Source organism: Camponotus floridanus, unplaced genomic scaffold (genome assembly GCF_003227725.1).
Source record: "Camponotus floridanus strain SB8 unplaced genomic scaffold, Cflo_v7.5 scaffold43, whole genome shotgun sequence".
NCBI classification, from domain to species: Eukaryota; Metazoa; Arthropoda; class Insecta; order Hymenoptera; family Formicidae; genus Camponotus; species Camponotus floridanus.
This window is the reverse complement of record NW_020229581.1, coordinates 1,849,824-1,868,442: the sequence shown is the minus strand read 5'-3', so window position 1 is coordinate 1,868,442 and position 18,619 is coordinate 1,849,824. Positions and strand designations below refer to the sequence as shown.

At 39.2% G+C, this 18,619-nt stretch overlaps 1 protein-coding gene across 13 annotated transcripts in view; it reads right to left on the bottom strand.

The window, feature by feature from the left end:
• The window catches only part of LOC105251653 (regulating synaptic membrane exocytosis protein 2), a 70,494-nt gene that overhangs the window by 9,922 nt on the left and 41,953 nt on the right, over positions 1-18,619 (bottom strand). For 10 of the 13 annotated variants that reach the window (XR_003123252.1, XM_025411767.1, XM_025411769.1 and 7 more), the window contains 9 exons: positions 18,193-18,366; positions 14,980-15,009; positions 13,422-13,578; positions 13,052-13,221; positions 12,781-12,950; positions 11,769-12,006; positions 7,849-10,262; positions 6,782-6,958; positions 1,306-1,507 (listed from right to left, as the gene is read on the bottom strand). Coding sequence is in view for 12 of the 13 variants with exons in the window: in XM_025411767.1 (XP_025267552.1) it covers positions 1,306-1,507; positions 6,782-6,958; positions 7,849-10,262; positions 11,769-12,006; positions 12,781-12,950; positions 13,052-13,221; positions 13,422-13,578; positions 14,980-15,009; positions 18,193-18,366 (3,732 nt within the window). In the remaining variant the exon portion in view is untranslated. The remainder of the gene's footprint in view (positions 1-1,305; positions 1,508-6,781; positions 6,959-7,848; positions 10,263-11,768; positions 12,007-12,780; positions 12,951-13,051; positions 13,222-13,421; positions 13,579-14,979; positions 15,010-18,192; positions 18,367-18,619) is intronic. The other 3 variants (XM_025411764.1, XM_025411766.1, XM_025411768.1) reach the window with 3 other exon arrangements.

The following is an 18,619-nucleotide window of genomic DNA, read 5'->3' as shown; positions in this document are numbered from 1 at the left end:
AAAAATATTTGCTTCAGAAGAAAACATGATTATATAATGTACCATTTTTAAATACGCAACTTTCTGATTTTTACATGTGACTACTGTGCTATATTCATGAGAATCGAAAAGGTATGGTTAAAAAAATGGGATATGATTTAAAAAAAAATTGCAGAGAGATGACAAAAATACATAACTGAATTACAAATTGATAGAAATCAAGGATACATGAGAAAAAACACATGTGGCCATATAATTACACAATTCAAATCATGGATACATATTGATGACGCATCTTCAATCACATGTTTGAAGATGCAATAATTGATCTGAAGCGTTTACGATTTTCTGTGTGTAGATAAATCTTACAAGGAGAGAAATGTGTCAACAGGATTATTCTTTGTCTCTAATCAAGTCTCATGCACACACGATAAAAATAATATTTATTTTATAATAATCTTATAACAATTATTTCATTCGGATAATACAATTAAAGAGAATTTAAATAAATTTGTTAAATAACGGTTCCTTTGAGGACGACAAAGAATAAGTCCCATTGATTGAAGAATGTGAGAAGACAATAAGCTCATATGTACATTGGCAAACGAGGGGTAATGAGCTACGAGCTGTGCTTTGAAATAATGAGAAAGCTCGCTTATTAAATAAAATTCAAAAACAGATATTCATTGAGGTGTAAATCGATGTTAAGCATTATATTCAACGCTCGATATCATTATTTATAATTTAAATCTCTCTCAAATTTACCATACAAGAGACATGTATTTAACTTTATTATAATTTTTTCTCATATACAAAATCAATTTTCTTAACCATTTTAATAAGTTAACATAATATTACTCCAACAAAAGATTAATCCAACAGAATAATTATATAAAGCACACACATACATACACACAAATAAAAGTCTATACGTAAACCAAAATTTGTTTTACTCCTATTATAACTTTCATTATTCGTTTCATATGGTATAAATGTATCGATAAATCAACTCTCTCTTTTCACAACAATTTCACAACTTATAGCTCATCTCGTTTAGTCAAGATGCACGCTCCTATAAAGGAGCAGAATGTATATGAAACCGATAAATCTGATATAGAGAAACAAGGGCGAATAGCAGAGAGTAGAGATGATAGAAAAGGAGAGATAGAAAAGCACAGGAGGAGACAGAAAGAAAGACAGAGAGAGAGAGAGAGAGAGAGAAAGAGAGAGAGAGAGAAAGAGAGAGAGTGTGGGTGTATGTATCGGGAATCTCGCGCTTCCGCTTGCAGAATTGGTCGCCACATTGGTGTGGGGTCCACTACTTACGAGCTTCCTTCGGAACTAGAGATCGAGTTGAGACTCCCGGCGGTATCGCTGGCTGCCGATCCCGCCTGTTTGCTGTCAAAGCGCTGATAGGCCGGCATGATCTCCTCGGATCGTTGTATGCTGCTCGGCGTGCTGTTGCGCTTCCGGCTCGCTAAACCGGCGCGTGCCACGGCGCCGCCGCCGATGATCATCCCGCCGCACTCTGCGTTGTAAAACCAAACAAGAAATACCGCTAAACTATTGTCTTTCACTAAATACGCCGCCGGAAACGGGCCGCAGCAGCTGCCTCGTCCAGGTATCCAAGGGGGTTGCGCGCCCGAACGGGCACATCTTTAATCAATCAACGTGCAGCGACGGAATCGCAGAACAGAACGGACGGATTTCAGCATGTAAGATATGTATATCTGTAGTTAAGCTACCTTTCTCTCTCTTTCTTCCGCTCTCTCCTTCTTTTTTGCTTTCTCTCTCTCTCTCTCTCTCTCTCTTTTTTTTCTCTCTATCGCGTAAACTTGCCCTCACGCTCTCTTTTTTTCCCCTTGCTCTATCGCTTATTCTCGCCCGATCTTTTCCTGATCGCTTCTTTGAGTCGGTCTAACGATTAGCGATAAAATGCAGAGAGGCCTTTGGAGAATCTGACATCTTACAACCGAAAAATAGGGAAAGGGAATGTGAGAATATATCGAGGTGTCGTGATATTTGGAGCGAAATGCAACGAGATAACATCGCGCGGGCACACATTTGCATTTGACACCAAAACAAAAAATATGCTTAATCTTACAATATCCTATATATATATATGTCAAAATTTAAATTCTCTGACGTCCGTCACAAATAATAATAATAACGATAGCGTATGCATGAATCGTAACAGGACTTTCTCTGGCATTATGTAAAACATATTTTGTAATAAAATAACTCTCCATGAAAAAGAGAAATATTATTATCGATGATCCAATGAGAATTTGTTTCAATAATTCTTGTTAATAGACGGACGTAAAAGCATAAGTAAGCGGAATCCTCCTTCGCGCGTAGCATCTCATTAACTCACGCAGGCTCTATCGAGACAAGAATTAATCGTAACTACGTCAGAAAATCACTAGTATGTTTTTTTTTATATATATATGTACGAAAATGCTGCATGTAAAATTTAATCAGCGGCAACTCTAGAAAAATTGCTTAATATGTATATACATCTATCACTAAATAAATTTATATAGATTCTCCGGATCCCTTAAGTACACGGATAATTATATACACAGATATTATATATACATATTTAATGTCGAAATTCTTCAAAGCTTTGGAGTCACAATTTATACAAAGAAAGCTAAGGAAGAAGGCAGAATAAAGATTTATAATTATCAAATCGGTGTACGTAAGGATTGGTCCGGCAAATATCTGATTATACATTCAACGGATTCGTAATCAATAATCTTAAGAATATGAAAAAAAAACGTAAATATACGCTTGTAAAAGCACTGCAACGATTCAGGACATTGAAAAATTCAAAAGCCGTGTGAATAGCGCACTCTCACCTGAAGCACGTATCAACACAGCGGCTTCTAAGAAATAATAAAAAAAATAATCAGTATCAAAGAGAGTGGCCAACTTACCTCGATGCTATCGAGAAATTCAAATTGACCACGCGACGATCTAGATTGGAAAAGCTGTATGGAACGGAACGATTATAACGTGACACACGGTGCCGACACTATTCTAGAGTCACGAAAAGACGCCAGAGCACAACTATACTTGTGCAACTAGAATGTGAGTTTCCTGATCTGCGCTTCATACACAGGCATGTAGTGTAATAAATCAACCGGAGATGCGTACGCGAACTGCATTTCCGCAGAGAGGGAAAGACACTAAAAAAAAAAAAAGAAAATTAAAAAAAAAAGACAAATAACTTGATACGACACGATGATGTTACAGCCCAGGAAACTCGTGCGAACGTTTCTCTAGAAATAACGTATCAATACTACGTAGAAATAGCCTCTACGATCTAGAATAAACGAGAAGGAAGGAATCACCTCGTGACTATTTGGTAGAAACGTGCAGATTCGCAAAATACTTTCTTCGATTCGTCTAGAAAAAAAAGAATTAAAGAAGTAACATTCGTCGACAATACGACGAGGATCTTTCGCAGATCCGTCGTCGGCTGGCAAAGTCAGAGAGCTTTAGTCGCAAGAGAGTATTTTCCGACAACAATCACGAGAGACTCGCAATCGACCCCGACTAAAGCACGGCCTCTAAAAGAGTGATGTGTGGTGTGTTTTCATTGTCGCTGTCACAACATTTGGTGTCGTCCGATTGAACGATAGCTCTTGTTCTTTCTATCGCAAGTCCTCCCATCTGCAACGTGTACTCACATATTTCGTCGAAGGCTTGATCCAATTTACGATTAATGAAATCAAAGCATCTGATTAAAAAGGACCTCTGACAATGTCGCACTTTAGCCCGCGCATAATAATCTCTACGATCGATATCGTATCATTCATATATATTCAACGATCAAAAATGGATGACGAACGTCATCTCATGTGTGGATCTTCGCACAAGGATTCATCGTCATCGGCAGAGATAAAGTTTAGAGACGCGCGTCCTGCGATAGGGTCTCCCTTGGTCGATCGCTCCCGCGCGGCAACGCAAAAATCTTATGAGGAAAATAAAGCGAAAGATGATGAAGAAGAGAGATGTGATTCTAATGTGTGAGAGAGAGCTGTCGGACCTGTCCCCGTCGCCGCTCCCCTCGCCATCGCTGCTCGCGGAGCTCGGTTGCCGTCCGCTCCTACCACCGACCGTATCCTCCGGCAGGACCTCCTCGCTCCTGTGAACTGTAAAGGACGACTTCCCCTTCTTCCCGAAACCCAGCCGCCGTTTCCGTCCTTCCTCGCCAACGCATGTACCACCAACAGACGCACGTGGTATGTTATGGATTTTGCGTGACGTGATATAGTTTTTTGTTGTTGTTGTTCGATGTAAGTTGCAAGTTGCGGTAGCAAGAGCAACAGTTGTCGTGAGCGTAATGTCAGTTTAGCAGAACGATTTTACATGTGTACATATTGTTTTTTTTTTTCCAATGGTGAATGTGACAGAGTATCGGTTCGTGGTTTTTTTTTTTTTTTTTGCGTAACAGTGACGATCGGGTCCAGCAAATCGATCGATGATCCGTATGGAATGTTCCATGAACACACGATCGGGCCGCCGCGATGAAAAATCGTGCAGGTGGGTGCAGATCGATGACGTGAATGGTCCCCCAGCGTCGAGAGGTGGTTGGTTGGTAGAAGTAAAGTGTGAGTGTGTTTCATGTCGAAGAGAGGCGGATAAAGATGAGGAGGGATGGCGGAGAAAACAAGAATACAATTAGAATGTACATACTGCCCCGCTTACTGGGTTTTTTGCTTGTACGGTATGCTCTTGTTATCGTTCAAATGTTGCCTGTCGATGATGTTTGAATTATGGTAACATGGCTGAAGAAAAAACAAAAAATCTCAAGAAAAAGAATAATCATTGCTTGTAGTTTCTTTCATGGTCAATATGACTTTCTTCTTGGCACACGCTATTTTCAAAGAGTTATTTTAACATAATTTATCATGTTGTAGCTACGGTATGTGATGTGCTAGGAGAGTTTTATTCCATTCAAAATTGTATATTGTTAGAACTATCAAAACATAAGTCTCTTTAAAAAAATTAACTTTTCTAAATTTCAAAAAATATCTGTTTTAAAGATTAATAGAATTTTTATATTAAATATATATCTTATTAATTATATATCTTATATTAAATTTATTACATCGTACAATAGTTGCTATTAATTATTTATTCTATTTTAATCTAGTCAATTTTGATATTAAATTAATATCAGTAAATTTATACCTGAACAATCCCTGTTTTGCAAAGAAAACTTAATTTTTATTAAAAAATATTTATATTTATTGCATTAATTTCATTATATTAATTTTTTTAATAATTTTAAATTTATTGTTCGATATTAAATTTATATTTAACGATTTGAGAAACGATCAAGTTTAATTAAACAATTAAGAAATGTTCGAAATTTTAATCAATATTTATAGCATCAAAAAACATACGGGAAATAATTATTCTTTTTCTTGGATTTAAACAAAAAATTATTTTCTGTTAAACTATATTGAATTAATGAGTGTCCGATTGTAAGAACCAAGACTCGTGAAATAGAAAGAATAAGATATAAAAGATAAGCAAGAAATGAACAAATGTGTCGAATATTTCTTGTATATCATTTTAAATTTCTTAATTATTCTATAAATGCGAATATTTTATCCGTTCGATTATTATAACCAATTAGTGCATTGTATCGCAATTATAATCGCTCGAGAATTTAATCAACACAAGCATTTACAAATACAATATTCAATAATTGCATTGATTCTAATTATTTGGCAAGTAATATTTTTATCTATAATTCTTGATCTCTCTTATTCTTATTCTTCATTCGTGTTTTGGCTATAAAAATATATAATTTAAAAAATTCTATCGCTCCCGCGCGCGTTATATTAAATCTATTTTCATTGCTAATACGCTTATAGGACATCCTATACAGATAGAATACAGACCGTGTTACTGATACGCACATATTTGTTGTCAAAAAATGAGTATTTTTCCTATGAAAATTTCCAAAAATATTCGTTTTCGAAATATTTTATTTTTCGATATTATTCCCACGTATGAATATTCAGTTCAGACAAAATAACGAAAAAAAAGGAAAAACTAAAAACTGCATAAATAAATTTATTTTATTTATATCAGAATTTAAAAGCACTCTTCGCTGCCACAAAAAAAATTTGTTTCATATTAACTCAACTAAAATTTTTTAAATATTTTATATAAATAAATAAATATATATTAGAGACCTTTAATTATTAATTAGCAAAATTTTTACACGAAAACAACAATGTGTTATATTGACATATTAAACACAACGAAATATTAGAAAATAAAATACTTCAATGCATTTTTAGAAATTTGGTCAAACGAAGAAGATGCTTATTTTTTGACAAGAAATATTGATCTGTACTCTACTTACACGAGATACACGGTATCATAAAAATACCGATATGTCAATGATATATTTACATCATCCTCATTTATGCACGTAGCGAGAGCACACCGTTATAATCTACACACTAACGATACTAGACTACGCTATCCTAATAAATACGAAATATCGATGTTCTGAAGAAAATGAAGATTTCCTTTTTTTTTTTCACTAAAGAGAGAAGATATATAAATGTCAGAAAAATAGAAAACTGTCTAATGTCGCGTAAGAGATAGTATCCATACATTAATCAAATCGCTTCTAACATCGCGCACCGAGGGAGGGAAATGTCATTATGTTCGCGTCAACGATCGATCTTTACGAAAGAATGGACTACGTAACACGTAGAGATTCTAAACGTAAACTTAACTAGGAGTAGCCAATGTGACAATGTGTTACCTGTCGCGGATAATTGGCTGGTGCTGTTGCTCTTTTTGCCCAGACCCGTTTGATACTGCACCGCGCTTCCGCTGCTACTGCCGCTTCCGCTCTTGCTTCCTGGCGAGCTTTTACGGCCTCGCTTCGAAGCATCTTCGACGTTCAATGCGATTGCCGTGTCACTAAAACTACCCGTGTCTGCGAAACGATAAACGTATTTGTGTGGGTACTAGAATCAGATCAGCGCGATCCGAGCTTCAGGTATAATGATTTGTTTTTCTCTCGAAATGCTTTTTCCTCTTTTGTTTCTTATTTGCATCGCGTCAGAACTTCGAAGATAAAAGAGCAAAGGTATAAAGTTGTGGAACAATACGAACATAAATCTACACACAATTAATTTGGATAAATTATATTAGAAAATTTTAGCGGGATATGAAACGTATAAAAGCAATGCGTGTTCAATCTTTATTATTGTTGAACGACAGACGGGGGAAGACGTTCGTGACTTTGCGAACTCAGAGAAAACTTTCATAAAACGTTTGCATGGACGTATGTCCGCAATTCTCTAACTACCCGACTAAATCCGAGTGTAACGAGTTCGTGACTGCAAATCTCGACGAAAATTTATGTTACTACTCCGCAAAGCTCTTACTTTTTCGGCTATACGTCACTGCATCATGACGGTAAATCAATGCCATTCTTACGAAGAATTAGTACGCATCACAGTGAAAGACCGAAGCTAGGTATCGAACAGAATTTTCGTTAAAAAGGCCTAAAATATACAACAGCGAAAGATATACAAAATATATAATAATATAAAAAAAAAAAAACAAAGTTGTAATATTCGAGAATCGATTCAATAATTAATTCATTCAATTTTCGATCTTATCAAAAGCACATAAACATGCTACGGATATTTATTCGCGCTAGTAAAAAAAAATAATTAAGACGCGCTTTTTTAATATCTACAAGAAGAAAGAGCAAAAATTAAAAATATCGAAGCAACTTTATCGATCTTATCTCTTCCATCCGCGTAAAAAAAAATGGAACCCTTTTTATAATCCACCTGATTAAGCATCTTCGCTCACCTTTCTCGTCTTGGGGCACATCGGCGTTACTGAGACTCCTAGTGAACTGGCTTCTCTTGTCGTGGCCGTCGTGCCCGTTGTCGGTGACCTGGTGTCTGGACGTCTTCTCGTACGAGCTCGATTGGCCGCTGTACTCGCTGCTTTCGGGCATGGACGAGGAACGACGAGTCCGTGAGTCGTCATCGTCGCGACGATCGGCGGCGGTGTCGACGTCGACGTCGTAGACAGATTTTTTTCGGAAGGATCGTCGCCGGGTGGAGGACGCCGGTGGCCGCGGCGGCAGGTACGTCACGTGGACGTGCGGCGACGTTTTCGTGTTTTGTGGGTGTTGGTGGTGATGATGATCGTCGACCCGTGGGTGGTAGTTTTTAGCAGTGTCGGAGGTAGCGGTTTGGGAATCAAAGAGACTCGAATTAGCGTTACCAGGGCGGGGTGCTCGGTTACGGGGCCTACGCGGATCGCACGGGCCAAATCCGCAGTTCTCGCTGCACTGGCTCTCGCTCTCCATCGAGTACTCGTAGTACTCGAGGGTGTCGCTGATCGCCACGTTCCTCTTACTACTTCCCTGCGGTTGCTGATGCGGGTGCTGCTGCTGCTGCTGGCTCGGCCGCCTCTGCTGCTGCTGCTGCTGGTGACGCTGCGTGAGCTGTTGCTGGTGGTGCTGCGGTTGCTGCTGCTGCTGCTGCCGTTGCCTCTTGTCGAACAGTTCGAGATCCCTAGCCTCTGGACAGCTGCTGTTTCGCCTACGATATCTATGCTTCGATTCGATCGATGACCGCCGAGTGTCGTCGACCTTTCGCGACAGCGATCCCGACCTACCTAACTCCGAGGAGGACAGCTCACGACACTCGGGGCAACTACTCTTACGCCTAGCGCGCGACGACGCATATCGGGCCTCGCGACCCGAGGAACGCTGCGACCCTGACCTAACTAGCTCGCGACTCATCTCCGCATAACTGCGATTATCCTGATAGCGATTTTCGTAATCGTATCTTGCGTCTAACAAGTAGCTATCACGATCTTGTTCCGCGTCGAGGAAGCCCGATTTCCCGTTCGCTCTAGTCTCCGTCACGAAGCCCGAGGAAGCGATCCGACGGAAATGATCGGCGCCGACGACCGTCTCCATGGAACCAAACTCCTCGTCGGAGTCCAGCACGAAACTCGACGTCCTTTCGTCGTCTCTTCGCGTGCCGTATATTCGCAGATCTCTGCTCTCTGGACAGCTGCTGTTTCGCTTGCGGCGGTACATGCGTCTGGTGCGATCCGCAATCGAGCTTAGGTCCTCGTCCGAGTGTAGAGTCGGCGTGGATTCGGTTCGTTGGATCATCAGCCTCCTGTTGTCCGTCGACCCTCTCGATTGAACGTCTCTGGCACGCGGGCTTTCGTAGTCACCCTCTCTGCTGCCTCTTCTGCTTCTTCGTCTTCGTCTTCGCGGCACGGTAGACGAGGAAGACTCGTATTCGTCGAGGGGACGATAACTGATGTAATCGCTCGTCGACGTAAGCTTCCTGCCGTCATCGTCCGACTGTGCGTAATCGCGTTTTCGCTGAAAATACTCGTCGTCGTACATCGATCCAGCGATCCTTAAGTCTCGGATACTCTCGTTCAGATAATCAAATCGCTTTTGCTCATAATCGTCGACTTTCTCTCGCTCTATGAACCCTTCGTCGTAATCGGCGTCCCAGTTCTCGTAATCTTTATATTTATCTCTTTGATAGGAACGGCCAGTTTCTCCGCGAGGTCGCAAGATACTTTTGGCATCTTGCGACATCCACTCCTCGTCTACGTTCGAGGTACTATGGATCTTCTGGAGAATGTCGCGATCGTAATTTTTGCCAGACGATCGAGCCTCTTCGATGTTGCAGTAGGCGTGATCGCCGACCGTGTTACAAAGGTCACTCTCTACATTCTTCATCTTCTTCTCCGAGGATAAATCTCTGATGTACGAAGATTCGTGATTCAAATAACTCTCGTCCATGTATTTTCTCTTGCCGGTATCGTCCTTGTCCAAGATATTCCTCAGGTTGGATCGCTCGCTGTCCGCTAAATACGTGGATTGATAATCATCGATGCCTCGCTTGTCGAAGCTCGGGACGTAAATTTCCGTCTCGCCGCAGCTAAGCTCGGAGTCGTATCCGTAAAACGGCTTATGATCTTGGGAAAGAAAATCGTAATTCGTTTCCTTGCTCGCGAGATCTCTAGGCACTTTGTCGTCGCCGTTAGAATCGTAGTAGGACTTGCTCTGATCGCCCAGCGCCGGTATCTTGTCGCCGTAGCCGGCGTCGCTGAGAGAGAGATTCCGCTTGAGCTTTCTCCGGGCGGTCCTGAGACTGTCGTCGCTGAATATGTTGCTCGAAATGCTCTCGTACTCGAAACTCTTGGCCCGGCGCGATAGCAGACCGACGGATCCTGGCCTAATACCGAAACGATCATCACCGTATGTATCGTGCATCACGTCGTAATCGAAGCTCCTAGCCTTAGCGGTTAAGAGAGACCTACGCGGATGCAGACTAGCGTCTACGTTCCTAATATCGAGATGATCGAGATGATCATCGATCGGACCTCCCGAGACAATCGTCGTCGTCATCGTCGTCGTCGTCGTTGTCGTCGTCGTTGTCGTTGTCGTGGTCGTTGTCGCGCACTCTTTACCCAACGACAACATGTCGCGGCTACCCGCGTGTCGCGACAAGTACTCGGAGCGAAACTTCTCCACGAAACGATCGTTAAAGTCGACTCGAAGGCAGTCCTCGACGTATATCTCCGGTATACGATTCTTAGCGGCTACGCTAAGTCTCTTTGGCCTGAGTATGTACCCCTCGGAAACGCTGTACTCGCTGGTCTCGGGGCTGTAATATCTCAGCATGTTCTCGTCGACGGTCTGCGATCTCGTGAAGGGCGTACGCATCTTTTTGTACAACGAGCGCACCACTGCGGACTTGCTCCGTACGAGGGGACGCGGGAGCAGGGAACATTTGCCGGGGTTGTTTTTGGGCTGTTTGGCGGGATTGCTGTTGCTCGGACAATGGCATTCGCTGCAGGGTACCCTAAGTTTGTGCCTGCGCCTATTGCGCCTAGGGGGCGGGGGCATGGGAGATATGACACCGGGTATTAATACGTTTTTAACTGTCGGTCTGCAAATAATGTTTTTCATATAGAGAGATTTAACGCTCTTGCGGAAACATATAAACCAAAGGGTGAGCCCATTCCGCTTTTTTTTTTTTTTTTAATTTTAATCTTTTTTAAATTTTTCTTTTCCTCTTTAGCGTCTACCGCGCGTTCGCGATCGATCGAACTCGTATATCGTATCATGAAATCTCAGAACTCGACTCTGCCGAGAGCAACGGGTCGGCATTTCAGAAGAGACACGCGGCGATCGATGTGCTTTCTTTAGTTTCTATAACGTGTCAGATGAGGCACAACTAAGGCCCTAACCGTTCGACCAACGCCACGCACTTATGATATCCCTGCTTTCTTAGAATGGGGCACATTTATTAAATGGACATTGACACAAAGTGCATAGGAAGTGCAATCTATAATCGCTTCGTAGAAAAGGCGGGGAAAGAACATTGGGACGTTAACACGCAAGCAGGATGTGAAAAAGTGCGACTACGGGATGTCCATTTAGTCGACAATGTCCATTTAATCCAGGGATTATCCTTGGTTTGAGAGATCGAGCTGGTGAGTGTGCTATTTCGCGTCGATCGATCCTCATCTCGTGTGTGGAGAACAAAAGTTGAGATCTACAATACATCGATACATCGTGATGTTGTATTTAACAATAGACTGCACACTCGATGTTCGATCTCTCCCTAACGGGGTACTCTCTTGACTATGGAATCAGCGTTGCTTTGCACATTGACGTTGCAACGCGAGGTCGTCCGTACGATAAGATAGCGTAATGATTACGAAACTATACTCACATTAGTGCTCTCGATCCACGTGGTCGTTCCGATTGCGTACTAAAGGCACTGCTCGTTACCGAGGCTATGCTCTCCATATCAGAATCACCGAGATCACCGAGCACATCTTTTTCGGGGCTCAAATGTCCCTTTCTGGGTCTGTGCATCCTATAAGCGTGACTGTGCGACAACGTTAATGGATCGTGTCCGATTGAGGGAAGATCCGAGTCTGAAAGGCCACTGTAATGCCTTTCCCAGCCTAGAAATAGATTATAATCAATATTATTTAAGATACAGTAATTTAAAAAACCGTGTATGAAAAGAAAAAATTACGGTTACATGTAAAATATACAAAATTAAAATGAACGACGAAACTTTATTGATATGTTTCATGAGTAAAAATAAAAAAAAACGTAAACATTGGCCCGAAAACATTTTATTATGTTAAAAAAGAATACGTTCGCTTAATTTTCCATTTTAAAATGCCTTTGTTTCTAATACAAACTTGACATTATTGAAATATTGAATTTAATACTCTATAAATGTTATGTCAACGTTGCTGTAATTCATTGTTAGTAAAATGTTAAATTAACTTTCTCAATTCATTTTTGTCTCTTATACAATACACTTTTGCTCTGTCACAGTTTTCTGCAGACAAAATTTGAAATAATTAAAAAAGAATATAATAAAAATAATAAACAGATTAAATAAATTTTATTCTTGCTCGTTATCAATAAATGAATTCGCTATAATCTTCATGTTTAATATTCTTATCTTGTAATTTTTTCTTAATATTCTATTCTTGTAATTTTTTCTAATAAAACATCTTCAGATTAATATTGAATTTTCTCCTTGTTTCTAATCATAAAATATACAAGCATGATTGTTTAATTTTAAGACATGTTGTATATTTATTATTTTAGACCAGATCTATTTCTATTCTTTCTCAGTCGAGAGTGCGAAATAGCAAGTATTATGTAAGACAGATTATTTATCATTTCAAGCACCAACAGAAAAGTGAAGCGAGGCTTACCTCCCATGCCTGTGCTTCTGTATATCGACTGCCTGTTACGGTGTCTCATGAACCTTGCCCGTTCTTCCAGATCTTGCGTGACCCTTTCCTTCAGGGCTGCCGGGATTTGAGGTAGCTGACGTTTCTTTGGCGATCCAGTGGGAGTAGCAGTTGCCGATCTCGAGCCGAATCTAAATAAGCGCGGCGGTAAACCCGTATCGTCAGTTCTGCTCTTGCAAGTCTCATCCTCGCGATGAACGAATCGAAAAGTTTCCAATGACATATCTCATACCTCGTCGTGTGAACGTATCCGTGCGAATAGGGAATGGATCTGTGCTCAGGCGGAGACAAGGAACGATGACCGGTGGGACTCTGAGATCTTCCTCGGTACCTGACGCTCGGAGAGTCCATAGGCGCTGCGCTGTGCGACCTATGACCCATCATTCCCCGATGGATGTCGTCCTGAAGATTGACGCATTTAATGACGCAACAATATTATCGATGGACATTATTTAATTCTACGCACGAGATATCGATAGACCTTGACGCGTCGATCCGAATATCCTTCGCGAATATCTCTCGCGAGTGTATATTTTTTCCTCCATACATAATTCATCGATCGATTTCTCCTTCGCTCGGATTAAAAACAGAAAACGTCTTACCTTACGATACGTCTGATAACCGGACGCGATGGTAGCCGGTTGGTCACGAGAAATCATGAGGGCCGCCCTTTTGCGTCCTTGAGGCGACATGTCCCTTCGACTCCGATGCTCGCCGTCGACGCAGAGCTCTCTCTCCGGTGGCGGGCTAGAATAGTGGCTGCTCCAGCATGCGTTCATTTTTTTTTATCAATCAGTGAATATTGCGTGCCTTATAGGTTAAATGAGGCGAGTGCTGTGAGTCTCGCGCTAATCTCAAAATGCATGCGGCCAGGATGGTAAGAGAAGCGGAAGGGAAGGTATGTTTGGAACGCTATAAAAATGAAAACAAACTACGTAGCACCGAGGAACGTAAGAAACGAGATCAAGGTAAAAATTCAGTGAGACTTGTCTCTGAAAAATATTCGTACGCATTATTTACATATTCGGCGTATAGATATATATATATATATATAATAATATTCTAGCGTGAGCTCGATTTCTTAAATCGCAAATTGCGAGAGATGCATATCTTCTAATTTGGCGCGAGAAGCGGCTCCAAGTTATTCGGCAATGCAGTCAAGTCTCCTCGGCGTTTACACAGCGTTCTCGATTGCGAGGCGCTTTTCGTTGCCAAAAATCAAAGTCGCGCCATAAAAAGAAGAAATCGCGAGTCGCCGTAAAACTGAGAATATGCCGTGTAAGTGCGTTCGATGGGTGCCAAGACTGCGTAAGTAGTCGACTATTGCACGTCAATGATCGATCGTGCTAAATGTGTGTTGATAGAAAATCCGAGATGGAATTTTCACTGGTTTCTGGCAACGAAAAGCAAAGTGTCCGTGCAAGACAGTCTCGAATATTGGACAGCGCCCGACGTATAATTGCAGTCATCATCAAAGCTCGCAAAGAGAGAGAAAAATTCAATCCACCCCGGCCGATGCGTCGCGATGCACTAAGCATTCTAAAAGCCATGTCCCGTCGCATCTAAGATTTTTAACGTACATAATATGCAAGAAGCAATGACAGTATGACGTCTAAAGTGCCTACATGAATGGCGATTCGCTAATTTAATTAATATTCTTTCTCCGCGCGTTTCCTCCTTAGCAAAGAACCAAGACAAATTGCCCCGAGAATTTTGCGAAACACTGTACATTTTTATACATTTGTGATATTCATGTCATGCGCAAAATATTGCAACAGGAAAATTGAATAGAAAGTTGAATGCCAATGATAATAATGTTTCTTTTTTTGTTACCAATGACGTCTGTATCATAGTCACTGTTTCTTTCTTTGCCCGAAAACACTTTTCCTGCTCCCCCCAACCCCCCTTTTATCAGTCCTTAAAAATATATCCCTATCGAATTTCTCGTTATTCTTGTTATCCGTTCTCAGATTGAGTTAGTTACGTGATTGCGTCAGTTCGCGTTGTCCCGTAGTCTTGTCTCTATTATTTTGCGAATTCTCTTTCTTGTCATGACTAATCGACTGATCTACGCGCGACATTGTAACCTAACGAGGTGAGGATGCAAGACGTGTGACTGCGTGATGAAGGAGGAGAAAATATAAATTGTAATGGCCGTACCGCTTATAATTTGACGGCATATTATGAAACCTAAAAAATAAATAACAAAGCACACGATTAAAATTAAAATCAACGAGCGGGCGCGGCCGCGGCCAACGCATCATTGTATCTATAATGTTTCTTATCTCGCCTTATTATACTTTAATATTTGAAATATTTCACACACATATTTCATACACATTTATCTATTCAAAAAAATGTTGTGCCTTGATATAGATTTCTATGTACATGTATATATATATGCTGAAGAAAGTTGCCAAAACCAACATTTTTCAGGCTTTAACTTCTAGTTAAAAATTCAAAATAAGAATTTATATCCGCAGATATTTATTGGAGACTATTCTTTATCAGTTTTGATAATATTATATATTTAAAATTTTTGAATATAAATGATTCTTTTGTAAAGTGGACAAAAATTAAAGTGTGAGAAATTAATTTTGATATATTCACTAAAAATTATAGAAATACGATAAAAATATGCAAAAAATATTGGATTCAATTATTTAACTGAAAAAGAGTTATTGAATTTCAGATAAATTATGTTACCACGTAATTATTCTATTTATAAAAACTAATATTTATAAAAACTAATATTTATAAAAATTAATATTTTTAAGATTATATACGTACGTTTTATTTTTTTAAATTAAAATCTTTTAAATGTAATTAAATTAGTCAATTTACATTACTCATACTTTTTAAATTGACATTTCGAAGCAAATGTTAATTATGTCGATATATAAGCTACAGGATATGTCAGAAAATTCTAATTTAATTTTTTAACCGTATCCTCTGTGCAAATAGATAAAGATAAAAATAAAACAGAGATAAAATTAATATATAAAAACAGAGATTCAGAATATAAAAGCAGATTTAGAAACCTTTAAAAATGTAGGAAAACATAATGAAAATAGCTATAAAAAATATATATACTTGTTATTATTTAGATTATACAATGCAATGGTGAAAAGAAAATTACAGAAATAAAAACCTTTGAACTTTTAAAGAATTCGAAACAAGCTAATTCAGCATATAAACAAGTTATAAATGCATTATATATACTTCAAATGAATAAATTATAAGCAAATAAAATTCATATCAATTCTGATAAAGTATTTCATTTAATTAATGAATTATATTAGAGTTTAGGAGATCTATTTCGGTTTTGGAGCGCTTTTTCTCTACTCAATATCTTACTCAATATTTATAGCATCATAACAACACGATAGAAAACATCAAGTAAGATATATACAATTAACGAATGTGTGTAAATTTTTTTTGCAAACAATTTTTTTACATACATCCGCCTATTAAAAAGGCTACTTTTCTACTTTGTCATTAAATATAATAATTTGTGTGTGGGTGCTCTTGGGTAGAATTCTTAATAATAATATTTCATCGAATTGCATCGTCCATATCGTATTATCGACTTGACGAAAGAATTATTAATGTAACCGGCGAAACCCTTTCGAATAATCTCATTAGACGGTACTGAAGGTTGTTAAAAATGCGCAGGATGTCCGCCGTTCTCTCAGGAGAACACCGGAATGTTTCAATTACTCGGGACAGCTTTTACAGAGGCTGATGCGCGCTTAGGGATAGAAGCGCTCACTTTGCAGATCGAAGCTGTTCGGTATAAAAAGAAGTGCAGAGCGATGCCGGATAGTATCTCGGCTTATCCCCATCTCTGCCACTCCACCTGCCAAGCCTATCGAGGATAGCACACGTTTTTATTCGATCTACCATTGACTCGATTTTTCGCGTATCATCAACGAAAAAATTTATAATCAAGTCACTCTTTAAAATAATCTAAACGTTTGGGAGATGTAAATTTTGAAAAATTTAATTTGCCAAATATTCAATAATTATAAATGTCGCAAGTACATTTAATAAATGTCGTTATTAAGCAGTTTTTAATGTCGTTATTAAGAAAGTTTTGTCATTATTAATGGTGAATACTTGCATTGATATGCAATATGTGCAAGTTTTGCGTTTACAGCAAATAAATAATTCATCGCAAAACAATATCTATCTCTTGTCTTTGAAATAATTTAATATCCATGCAATTTTGAAAATAATTCCATTATCACAGATGCTTAACATTTTATTGTTGAGTAATTTTCTACCTTATTTCATTTCGATATGTATTATTTCTTCCGTTTGATAAGAGAACGAAGACTCGAAAGCTTTGGTGAAAACCACACTTTGTACTCACAAATAACGATCGGACATCACCGTTGGAATATTAATATGGATACGAGTTTTAAGGCTGACTTCCGGAGCTGACGATGGTCGCGGGCCAACTGCTATGTCAATTGGCTTGTTGCCCAGTTTTATAACTTGGCTTTTGCCCTCTCTCTTTCTTTCGATTACCCCTTCCTTGTTCGACTCTCATCTTTTTTTTTTGTTCGTAATAATTTATATTATATAGTATATTATACTTGTTTCTCTCTCTCTTCCACTTGGCTTGCTTATTAATCGTATAAAAAAGGAAAAAAGTTGAACCTTGTACGATCACAACTACTTTCATATCATTACAAGAACTGTGATATAACTTTGCGATGTAATTATTTGTTAATTATATAATAACTTGACGACAAACGATTGATAAAAATAGTTCAAAATGCGATCTAGTAAAAAAAAAACATCAAAAAATCCATTTTTATACAAATATCCCTTTGTACAAATTCCAACAATTATTTAATTATACAACTTAGCCTCGTTTTATTGGGAGAAAACGGAATAATAACGGAAGAAATCCTCGCGCAGAAACTTTTTCAGGCCAAATCTGCCTCCTCTATTATCGATGATAAAGATCGCGACGTGCAAGCAACACGAGAATGATTGTTACAACAGCTACATAGAATGGTTATGAGATTTGTAAACAGGATCTTAAGTCGTGGGAGGGGGGAGACAGTAACGCTGTCAGATTAACACAATTCCCACCGGTCAGGTATATTGACCGCAGTGCATACTTAAACAATTAATAACTAATCAATTTTCGACACAATTGTAAAGATATTATTAATCAATCTAACGCAATCCTGTGTTTTCTATTAAAAAAATTTCTGGTTTAGACACGCGACAAATTTACAGAGTGTTGAACGCAAAATCTAAAGTTGACCATTTTCGTCGACTTGATATAATACTCTTTCGCCAAACTGAGATTTATATGTTATGTACTACAGAAAAATTCTCAAGAGATGATATTACCTAGAGGAACTGCCGATACTACTTATGCTGGCACCGTCAGCCGTTCTTCTTTGTTCCCTCGACACGTCGCAGTCCGTAATATCGCACTCCGAGGTGTCGGAATCACTTAATCTCGAAGTGGTCGACGGTGGACTGAGATGATGATCCGGCACGTCATCAGAATCTTGGTAATGTCTGTAGAGTGCAGAAAAATATAATATTAACGCTCTCTCGATAACGAAAGTCCCCCCTCGCGACATTAAATTTACTCGGAGTCCCTTTAGAAATAAAACTGTCGGAGGATTTCATGATCCATTTTCGATATTCGCGAGTTTTAGCATGCAAATTTCTGGGACTCGCGAGATAATGTCGCATCGTAAGCAGAGAGACGAGAACATTGTCGAACATCCCGCGGGAGATTCGTATCGATGCGAGGTATTTATTTGAT